The sequence below is a fragment of the Marmota marmota genome, unplaced genomic scaffold, assembly GCF_001458135.2.
Source record: "Marmota marmota marmota unplaced genomic scaffold, marMar, whole genome shotgun sequence".
In the NCBI taxonomy this organism is placed as follows: Eukaryota; Metazoa; Chordata; class Mammalia; order Rodentia; family Sciuridae; genus Marmota; species Marmota marmota.
In genome coordinates, this window is record NW_026000174.1 from 26,836,028 (window position 1) to 26,848,205 (window position 12,178).

Below are 12,178 nucleotides of genomic sequence, written 5' to 3' on the forward strand. Positions count from 1 at the left end.
TACCAAGAACTCATGATGGGACCATGTTAAATCCCTAGCACGCAGTAGGAGTTAATTAAACATTTTCTCTCTTTGGCTTTCTCAGTATGACATTCACTCAGAATGTCCCAAGGATTTTTAAAGTTTAGGATGAAATGTACCTGATGAATTCTCAGTGACCACCAGGGAAAGAGAGTTTCACTGGAGATCTCACTGCGAAAGCCCAGGAAAATCATCCTCACACCAATAAAACTGCAGAAGGGAATCTAAGTACCCCTTCAGAAAATAGGAAGCAAGAGCGCTACTTACCTTCACCAAGTATTTGTGTGCATGTTGGAGTGGGGGTGTTCAGTTGCTGTGGGCTGGGCCAGTATTGGTGGTTTTACTAAACTGGGCTTGAGTAGAGAGAAACATCTTATTTAAGATAAGAAAAAGGGTGTGATGAGGAGGAACTGTAGGGCAGGGGAAGGAGCAAGGAGGGCCGAGCTCAAACCCTGGCTCTGCCACTGTGGGACTTTTTGTTTTTGTTTTTTAAAAAGATACATTTATTCAGCATCATGATCAGACATTACATTTAGGATGAAATCAACAGCATGGGTGCAAAAAAAAAAAAAAAGTCTCCATTAAAATACTTTGTTGGAATGCTTTACCCTTTCCACAGAACAAAACTAAAATAACCTTTTATACTATTAATCACAAATACAGTGCTCGAGGTATTTTGCCCACACTCATATGAGTATTGTCTAAACCATGTCTTCTTTGTAGCATCTGGGACCTGCCACCACTATGCTGAGTTCATAAATCTGTTGTAACTTGTAGCTTCCCTGTCACTTCTCTGGCTCTCCTCTCCTACTAAGCTTTGTTTCCTGGCAGTATCAAAACCTTCTGCCTCCAAAGTTTCCACCCTTCATGAGTCCTAAAAGAATGAACAAGGCTTGTCCTTGGAGAAAATGCTCATTTATTGAAGAACAGCTCTGCATATTTATAGAGCCAGAGGTGGTTTGACAGTTATGACAGTTCAATGGTTTGACAGTTGGCATGGGGTGTTTTCTGATTGGTGGGTAAGGGTCATGTGAGTCAGCAGGGCTAATCTGATTGGTGGGTAAGGATCATGTGAGCCAATAGGACTAGTCTGATTGGTGGGTAAGGATCATATGAGCCAGCAGGGCTCACCATTGGATGGCTCTTCTCAGGCATGGGGAAGTTAGTCTTTGGAGCCAGGGCGACTCCCAACAGGTCCAAAACTTGATGGCTGATTGTTGTAATTGCCAAATCATTGTACTTCCTCCACCTCCAAAACTGCTTCTGTCATTACCAAATCTATTGTAGTCTTCCCTGCTCCCACTATATCCACCACCACCACCACAGTTGTCACTGAAACCACTATGACCACTAAAGTTTCCTCCAGTATCAAAATTGTCATTTCCACTAAAACCACCTCCATGACCACCACCAAGGTTTCCAGAACCACTTGACCTCTTTGGCTAGAAGAAGCCCCAGCCATCTCTTGCTTTGCAGGACTTTCCTCAGTTCACAGCTGTGGCCATTCACAATATGATATTTATGAATGACAATCTTATCTACAGTCAAGGTCGTCAAAAGTTACAAAAGCAAAGTCCCCCTTCTTTCTACTGCCTGGTTTAGTCATGATTTCAATAACTTCAATTTTCCCATATTGTTCAAAATAATCTCGTAGGTGACGTTCTTCAGCATCTTTTTTAATGCCACCAACAAAGACCTTTTTCACAGTGAAGTGGGTCCCTGGTCTTGAGAATCTTCTCCTGAGACAGCTCCTTTTGGTTCCACAACTCTTCATCCTCCTGGTGTGGTCTTGCATTCATAGCTGCACCCACTTCCTCCACAGTGGCATAAGTAACAAACTCAAAGCCCTGGAACGCTTGGTGTTTGGGGCTCATTACCGCACAGTCCGTGAGTGTTCCCCATTGCTCAAAATGGCTTCATCAGTTGTTTTAAATCTTAGCCCTCTAATGAATAGCTTCCACAGCTGTTCAGGCTCTTTAGGGGACTCTTAATTTAGCTGAACGTAGTATTCTGGTAAGTGAAACACAGTTTCCTTCCATGATACCCTTCCCAACTATGGGAATGATGCTTTTGCAGCACGCAACATATAATGAACATGCCAACCAAATGCGTAACTTCTCCCTCTAGGCTGTAGTTGCCTCGGATGGCGGTGAAGTCGTCTAGGGCTTCAGCCGCGCTCCCCTCGTCCAGGTTCAGCTCCTGGCACAGGGCCTCCCCGGCTGCGGCCATCACCGCCGCCCCTTCAGCGTGGGGCTCGTCCTGGAACATCCCTGTGAGCCCTGTGGGGCCAGCGCAGCCCCCAGCTCCTTTCTCCCTCCCGGGCTCACCACCTACCACTATGGGACTTTGGACAGGCTATTTAACCATCTGCATCACAGTAGCTTCCTCAAGGATAGGCTTACTAATGCATATTTTTCAGTGTTCAGGGAAAACATGAGAACTGTATTCCTGACCTGACCACTATACCTGATCTCTAGGTGTGGGCTCTTCTTCCTCATAGAAGGCTGGATGTACCTGCTTGGTACTCTGAGAAGCGGCCAATAGAGGAGGATGAGTTTTCCAAGGAAGTGGAAAGAGGGGGAAGGGACACCAAGAATTTGCTACAGCACAGAAGCCAAGGGAGGAGATATGTTAAGAAGGAGGACCATGTGGAATCTGTTGAACAATGCGGTTCAGAAGCCCTAGCTGGAGGCGTTTTGGTAGTGTGATGTGGCCTAAGATCACATGGGTTTCTAGGGTTGAGGAGTGATGGGAGGTGAGCTAAAAGCAATAACTTCAGCCAACATGGGCAAGGAATTTCTGAGGGAGGGAAGAGAGGTGGGACTGTGGCTGCAGGGGGTGAGGGGTTAAGCAGGAATGACTCAGTTGGGGCAAACATTGAATGTGAAGGAGAGAAAAGGGATAATTGTTGGGGGAGGGATGAGACCAAAGCAGAAATGAAAGAGAAAGAAGGCTCCTCTGTGGTGACAGAAATGAAGGCGGGCAGGGTGGATACAGGTGAGGAAATGAAGGACTTCACAACTGATAACTTTTTTTTTTGTTTTTTTTTTTTGTTTGTTTTCTGTAAAGTAAGCAGGAAGGTAATAAGAGTGAAAGAAGAGATGAAGGTTGCAGGTTTGAGGAAGTGAGAGATTTGAAATCATCACTGTTGAGAGTAGGGAAGCAACTTGGTTGACAGACACAAGCAGAACAGCAGGGCAGACTGGAGGCCAGGAGTCAGTGAATACAGGAGCCCCCTGGCCTCACCGTGGAGCACTTTGGCAGCCCGGAGTTGCACAGGAGTGAGCAGTTCATCTAGGGGTAGGATTCTATCATATCAGGATGATCAGAAAGTCAGGGATTTTGTTAGAGTATTTATACTCCTTAAAAATAAATAAATGAAGGTCCACAAATAGCTGACACGTGTTGAGAAAGAAGAGCAAGGAAATGGTACGTATCCTTACTCTTCCAGGTATTGAAATTTATTATCATGCAATATTGAGTTGGAGAGGGGAGAACAGACTAGAAAGTCTAGAAACAAAGTGAGTTTGGGAGAACCTGGTAGACGTTAGGTCACCCAAGTTGCCTGGAACGGTCTCAGTTTTTCCTGTTGTCCCAGAATAATTATAAACAACATCCCTTTTCATCCTTGTTGGTTAATAAATTACATGGTCAGTCTTTATATGAAAAGGCTGGCATCCAAAAAAAAAGTGGAAGAAGGATGAATTAAGTAGTACTCAAAGGAGCTCATGGTGTGGACTTCCAGGTTCTGCTCTGGCAGGTTAGGTCACCACGTCATCCAACAACAAGGAAAAAGCTAAACAAACTGGAAAGTCGACAACTAGCTTTAGATCTTCAGATAAATGAGGTCCCAGAATGCTGTCATGTGAATATTTGTGTCTCCTGAAAATTTGTATGTTGAGATCTTACTCAGCAAACTGATGGCTTTAGAATGTGGACTTGGGGAGATGATTAGATCTTAAGGGTGGAGTTGTCATGCATGGAATTAATGGCAATATAAAATAGCCTGAAAGAGCTTCTTTGTCCCTCCACTACATGAGGATGCAGGAAGAAGTTACCATCTTTGAAGAACAGACCCTGGACCTGCTGGTGCCTTGATCCTGAACTTCCCTGGCCCCCAGAAGTATGAGAAATAAATTTCTGTTGTGTACAAATTACCCATCTATGGAGTTTTGTTATAGCAGCCTGAAAGGACTAAGGCATAGGGCAGATGGGAGAGACAGATGGGTAGATACAGAGAATCACAACTTCTCCAAGCAGAAACCTCCATGGGAAGCTCTGCCGGAGCAGGAAAACCTGCACTGTAACTGATGAATTGCTGGAGCTCGCTGTGGACAACTTTCAGAGTTAGGAACTCCCTAGGACTGGGTTTTTCTGGAGTTTTTAACATTGTTTTACTTCCCAATGGATGTTGGAGAAATGTCCTCTCAATTTTCTAGCAAAGGGAGAAGAAAAGGAAATATTTTGAAATAGCCAAGTATTCTTTTCTTTCTTCTTTTTTTTTTCAGTACTAGGGATTGAACCCAAGGGTGCTTTACCACTGAGCTACACCCCCAGCCCTTTTTTAATTTTTATTTTGAGACAGGATCTCACTAAGTAGTCCAGGCTGGCCTCAAATTTATGATACTCCTTGCCTCAGCCTCCTTTGTGGATTGGATTACAGGTGTTCATTCTGTTTTTCTTAACAAGACCTGACCTCAGAAGAAACTATTCAGCCAGAGGCTAGCCTATGGGGGTTTTATCAGAGCCTCACCTACCAGAGAGGGGGAGGGACACCCAACTCTAGACTCTCTAGCCATCCTCTCCTATCTAAGGAGGAAACAAACAACTGAGAAGCACTGGCGGAGTTCATAGTCCAGAAACATGGTCTCAACAAAAGACTGGGACCCAATCATAGGATTATAAACCATTTCCTCTCCTCCAACACCTCATCACTACCTGACTAAAGGTCTACTTATAGTAGCTCCTTTTACCCAGCATGCCATGTCTGTCTTTCAACAGAAATTACAAGGCATATTCAAGGGTGAAAAAACACAGTTTGAAGAGAAGGAACAAGTATCAGAACAAATCAGATATGGCAGGAATTGTGGAATTATCAGACTCGGAAATTTAAAGCACTATGATTAAAATGCTAGGAACACAACATGCAAGAACAGATGGATAATGTAAGCAGAGAGATGGGAAATCAATGGAAATTTGATTCTAGGAAAGAATAAAGAAGAAATGCTGGCAATCAAAAGCACTGTAACACAAATGAAGAAGGCCCTTGATGGGCTTGTTAGTAGACTGACATGGTTGAGGAGAGACCCTCTGGGTTTAAGGGGATGTCATTAGGAACTTCTAAAACTGAAGAGCAGAGAGAAAAAAGACTGAGAAACAACCACAGCAGAATATCTAAGACCTGTGGGGATAAGTGCACAAGGTTTAAATATGCATGTGTTCGCCAGCTATTTTGTCACTGGAACAATATACCTGAGAGCAACAACATAAAGAAGGAAAGATTCATTTTGGCTCTTGGTTGCAGAGGTTTCAGTCCATGGTCTGCAGCTCCTTTGCTTTGAACCTGGGGCAAGGCAGGAAGAAACAGCATGCCAGAAGCACATGGCAGAGGAAAGAAGTTCCATTTTTTTTTACAGCCAGAACTCAGAGAAAAGGAAAGGAGACAGGGACAAGATACAGTCCCCAAGGAACTACTCAGGTCCCACCTCCTACAGTTTCAAACCACCACCTCCCAAGAAGCCTACCAATTTTTAATCCAGTGATGAGGATAGATCCCTTATGATCCAATCACTTCCCAAAAGGCTCCCCACTGAACATTGCTACCTTGGGGAAATAAGCATTTAACACGTGGCTTTTGGGGGACATTCCAAACAGTGAATGTTTGGAATACCAGGAGGAAATGAAAGAGCCAAAGGAACACAAGCTGTATTTGAAGCAATAATGACTTAAAATTTTCCCAAATTAAAGTCAGACACCAAGTCACAAGTCTAGGAAGTTCAGAAAACCCCAAGCAGGGTAAATTCCCCCCACCAAAATAAAATAAAATAAAGTATATAACATTTAAACTTCATTAAATCAAAGACAAAGAAAAAGCCTTGAAAGAAGCTAGAGGAATATTTTTTTCATTATAAAAATTTATCAAAGTGATCAATTGAGTTTCAGAGGTTTGGTTTAGCAAGGTAAAAGACTAAAAACAAAACAACAACAATAAAAATAATTAAAATCATGTAAATTCATTTTCAACCTTCCAAGTAGAACCTAAGTTAAATAAATCCTCTACTATTGTGAAGCGAGAGGAATATTATACCTTACCTATAGAGAAGCATATATAAGACTCCCACTCAACTTCTCAGAAACATGCAAGAAAGAAGAGTGAAGTGAAATATTTAAAGTTTTGAGAGAAACTTTAAATATTGAGGAAAAAAATCAACCTGGAATTCTGTACCCTACAAATTTTTTCTCCAAAAGTGAAGAGAAAGAAAGACTTTCTCATACAAATAAAAATTGAAGGAATCTGTTGCCAATAGATCTGCTTTGCAAGAAACTGTAAAAGAAGTTATGCAGAGAGGGGGCAAATTATGTAGATCAGAAAGTCAAATATACATGAAGAAAAGGAGAGAATCAAAGAATGAATAAGTGAAGATAAAATTTTAAAAATATTGTAAGGTTAAAATCCTAAAGTCAATCACTCTTCTATCTATGAACAAACACATAGAATTTGAGATTAAAGTCACATTACATTTATATTAGCATGCCACAAAATGAAACACTTAGGTAGAAATCTCAAAAAAAATATTAAAAGATCTATATAAGGAAAACCACAAAACGAATGATATAAAAAAAATTAATAAAATAGAGAAGTATTTCATGTTCATGAATAAAAAGGCTCAATATTGTTAAGATGACAGTTTTTTTCCACCTTGATCTGAATTGAATGTAATCCCTCTCAAAATTTGAGCAAATTACTAGTCTAAAGTTTATATGGAGAGACAAAAGTTCTAGAATAGCCAATTTAATATTGAAGAACAAAGTAGAAAGATGATGCTACCTGACTTTAAGACTTATAAACATAGTCATTAAGGCAGTACAGTATGGGGGAAAGAACAATCAAGTAAATCAAGGGAATAGAATAACTTAGAAATAGACCCACATAAACATATTCAATTGATCTTTGACAAAGGAACAAACGCAATATAACGAAGTAAAGATAATCTTGTAAAGTAAATGATACTGGAACAAATGAACACACAGAACTTACACCCATCACAAAAAAAAGGAATTCAAAATGAATCACAGACCCAAATGTAAAATGCAGAACATAAAATTCCTTGAAGATGACATACAAGAAAACCTGGATGACATTGGGCACGACAATGACGTTTTAGATAGAACACCAAAGGCACAATCCTGAAATAAATAATTGATAAGTTGGATTTCACTACAATTAAAAAACTTATACAACTTCTACTCTGTGAAAGGCTCTGTCAAGAGAATGAGAGGACAAGCCAAAGACTGGAAGAAAATATTTGCAAAAGGCAGATCTGATAAAGAACTGTTATATAAAATATGCAAAGAACTCTGAGAACTCTATAAGAAAATCAACAACCCAATTAAAAATGGGCAAAAGGCCTGAACACCTTGCCAAAGTAGATATACGGATGGCACATAAGCATATGGACAGGTTTTCTACTTCATTTGTCAGTAGGGAATTGCAAATTAAAACAACAGTAAGATACCACTCTACACCTATTATGGTGGCCAAAAGCCAAAACACTGACAGCATGAAATGCTGATGAGGATGTGAACAACAGGAACCACCATTCACTGCTGGTGGAAATGCAAAATACTACAGCCACTTTGGGAGACAGTTTGGCAGTTTCTTAAAAACCTAAACATTCTTACCACATGATCCAGCACTTGTGCTCCGTGGTGTTTATCCAAGTGAATTAAAATTTATGACCGTATAAAAACTTGCACAGTGATATTTGTGGCAGCTTTATTCATATTTGCCCAAACTTGGAAGCAACCAAAATGTCTTTTAATAGGTAGGTTGATAAACTGTGGTACATTCAGACAGTGAGATATTATTTAGTGCTAAAAAGAAATGAGCCATTAATTCATGAAAATATGTAGAGGAAACTTAAATGCATATGACTAGGTGAAAGAAGCCAATCTTTTGGCAAAAGCTTCATACTGTATAATTCCCACTCTATGACCTTCTGGAAAAGGCAAAACTATGAAGATAATAAAAAGATGAATGGTTGACAGGGGTTGGTGGGAGAGAGGGATGAATAGGCAGAGCACAGAAGATTTTTAGGGCAATGAAACTAAACTGCATGATACAGCAATGAAGATATGTTTTCATTGTGCATTTATCAAAACCCATAGAATATGCAACACCAAGAGTGAAGCCTAATGTGGACCATGGTCTTTGGGTGATATGATGTGCCTATGTAAGAAATGTGCCACTGTTGTGGGTTGTTGATAGTAGGAAAGATTTCGCATATGCAGAAAAGGGATACAAGGAGTTTTGCTGTACTCAGCTCAATTTTTTTGTGAACCTAAAACTGTTCAAAAATAAATTTATTATTTTTTAAAAAGTCATAATTCGGACAAGTGTAATTGGATCCCTATTCCGTCTTATTAAAAAAAATAAACTCCAAATCGATTGAAAACCTAAATGCAAAGGTAAAATTATAAACCTAATGGAAGAAGATATTGGAGCATACCTTCGTGATCTTAGGGTTGTATTTTGTTTGTTTGTTTTTAAAGCAAGATCACAAAAGGGAAAGCCATGGGAGACATTGATGAAATTGACTAGGTAAAAGTTGTTTTTGGTAAATGACATATTCCAAAGGTAAACCTCTGGGTAACAGATAGGAGAAGATATTTATTAATGATGAGGTGTTCACATTAGAAAATACTAAAAATCAGCAAGAAAAGGATAGGAAATGTACTGACAAAGATTCTGAGTAGGTAATTCACAGAAGGGAAAACTTGATACATTTATGAAAAGATGCCCAAATTTTCTAGTATTGAGTTAAAACAAGAAGATGTTACATTATAACTGTGAAACCAGAAACCATTAGAAAGTTCAGTAATAACAAGTACTGATGAGGATATAGGGAAACTGGGAATGCTTGTGCATATTTGATGAAATAAAAGTTAGGAATAACCATTCTGCGGAACAATCTGTTAGTACCTGGTTAAATTAATATAACGATGCCCATAATTTAACAACTCAGCAATCCCATCTCACGTTTTCTATTGTTGAAAAACCAGGATCACAGGTACAACAGCATGAGATTTTCCAATGCAGCAATTTGTGGAGGCAAAGAGCTAGAAGTCAGAGAAGTGCCCCTCACTAGGAGAATGAATTGGCAAAATGTGTTGTATGCATAGTAAGGGACAGTAGGCAGCATTTGGAAGCAACGGATTATATTCACATATAGTAACACTGACACAGCTCAAACACAAAGCCGAGTGAAAGAAACATTAAAACAAAGAACTCTATAATTTCAAGTGTGCATATCCATGCACAGAGAAACACTCAGAATGACATTAATTCAATACTTAGAAGTAGGTACTAAATAGAGGAGGGAAATGAAATTAGCATAAGACTATAATGAAAGATTGCCTTTCTTTGTCCAGGAATGAAATTATATAATGAATTAAGGAGTTCAAGTGACTTAATTCTATTGCTGACTATCTTATAAAGAAAAGGAATTTTTAAAAACAGAATAAATACAACACCAATGTACAATGTACAATAATCTTTCCAGATCATATTTTAAAATTAAATGTGTAATTCAGATAAAGCACTTAACTTAGTGCCCAACACATGCTAAACACACAATAAATGACATCTATTAATGCTATTAACAGTATTCATGACATAGCTTCAACCAACCAATTAAAGCTGGCACTTGAAACCAATTGGATGTAGGCGGCTTCCCCCCAAAGATCAGTATATACTAAACCATTATATATTAGAGGGGTGGGCAAGTACCAGGGAGACCCAACTGCAAGCAGGCAGAAGAGTTGAAACAGCCTGAAGAAATGAGAAAGGCTATGGTCGTATTTGTAGTATCCTAGGAAATCGTGATGATACATTTGGGAGAAGGATGATTATACACGGAACGTATAAATAAAGTAGAAACTACACAACTTTGAACAACTTTGAATCTGGGAGAGTATGTATTTTGCTGTATTTCCTCCAAAAAGTTATTTTTCTTTTAATATTTTAAGTGGCAAAACTATAGCTGAATAACAAAGAACAACTATATAGTGTTTTATTTGGATTATTTCTTCCTGTTCCTTCTCTGAGTGGGACATGGGTTCTCTAGTGAAACAAGCAAGATCATCACCTAGTGGTCAGTTCCTCAAAGTGCTTACACAAGGTCTGGTCTCTGAGAGTTTAGATGTGCCTGTGCTTGGCTTGGTGTTAATTCAGTAAGCATTGACTGGGACTCTGTGCTAGGCACTATTCTGGTGGTGGGATAACACAAAATGACAGGTTTCAAAATAAATTATGGGCTGAGTGCATGGCACACACCTGTAATCCTAGTGGCTCAGGAGGCTGAGCAGGAGGATGGCAAGTTCAAAACCAGCCTTAGCAAAAGCAAGGCACTAAGCAACTTAGTGAGACCCTGTCTCTAAATAAAATACAAAATAGGGCGGGGTATGTGGCTCAGTGGTCAAGTGTCGCGACCCCTCGCCGGCAAGGGAAAACACGACACAGGATTCTTCTTTCAGCAGTTTATTCAGGCCTTGAGTCATGTATCATCTTCTAGCGCCCACCGCCCGAACACACCCAAGCACAGCTTAATAAAGCCCCCCACATCCCAATCCCAAGCTGCCACGTGGATCTCATAGGGTGGTAAGGGATTGCGCGCCAACTCTCCATAAAAGGAGTTGTTTATCACAGGCCACAGTGGAAGCCGGCGCCATCTTCTAATGGCGGCCACGGTCTATAAGAATGGCTTACCACAGTCAAGTGCACCTGAGTTCAATCCCCAATTCACAATAAAAATAAAATAAATAAATTATGGAGGTATCACTATGGAAACTAAGGAGTCCAGCCTAAGTAATAATGTGTTTTAATATGTTTATTTTCCAATGGTTTTTTGTAGATCATAGATGAAGAAGAAACCCAATTTATGAGTAACTGCCCAGTTGCAGTCACCGAAAGCACCCCACGGAGGAGGACACGAATCCAGGTGTTTTGGATAGCACCACCAGCAGGAACAGGCTGTGTGATTCTAAAGTAAGTAAACACAGACTCCTTATGGTACTCCATACTCCTTTCCTCGGTCTCTCCAGGCTTACTGGTGTGTTTTCAGAAAGAGATGTTGCTTTACTAGGGCATTGGGCAAGGTGCATCATCTCTCCACCTTCTCGTATCTCCATACCAAAATGGCAGCCTAGGCCATCATTGGTGAAGTGATACATAATGATCCATTTGCCTGAATCTGTTTTCATCCTATTTTATCCAATAGGATGATTCTCCTGGCCATTCTCTATCTTGCTAGAGGTGTAATGCTACTTAGGGTTGGTTAGGAAAAATAACCACCCAGGTGAAGATAATCTTTGATTTCTCCATGTGGAATTAGCACTTTTTCTTTTTTTTAGAAATCATAACAACTAGAATCCTTAAATTGTGCTTAGGTTAACCTCCTTTAGCCCCCAGCTCCACTTTGTATTATCTTCTTTCTTATCCATCAAAATTCCCCTCTACTGCCACCTCCCTTCTGGCCTCCTAATCCTCCTCTTGGTGAGTTACATTAGGTGATAAGAGGTATTGACCAGCCCACATCACTTTATTCTGAAAGGTAGCATTGTCCCAAACCAGTGTCTCCAAAATTGTGTGCCACAAAAGAATACTCTAGGAGATATAAATAGATGAGGGGGAAAATAATTTCTGCTGTCCAATAAGTTTATCAAATGCTGAATACTGGATCCCCTTATTGCACATTCATAACATGTCTTAGCATATGAAAAGTTTTTCAAAGTCTTGCCCCACCCTGCCCCAAAAATATCTGCTTAACTTGGTTTCACCCACCATATCCCAAACTTATTTGACCTTATATGAATTTCTTACATGTGGGGTGTGTGTGTGTGTGTGTGTGTGTGTGTTGACATTGGTTAGCATTCACTA

At 40.0% G+C, this 12,178-nt stretch overlaps 1 protein-coding gene across 1 annotated transcript in view; it reads left to right on the forward strand.

The window, feature by feature from the left end:
* The window catches only part of Spon1 (spondin 1), a 268,003-nt gene that overhangs the window by 60,387 nt on the left and 195,438 nt on the right, over window positions 1-12,178 (forward strand). Inside the window, exon 3 of the mRNA XM_048788393.1 lies at window positions 11,154-11,287. Within this exon, the coding sequence (XP_048644350.1) occupies window positions 11,154-11,287 (134 nt within the window). The remainder of the gene's footprint in view (window positions 1-11,153; window positions 11,288-12,178) is intronic.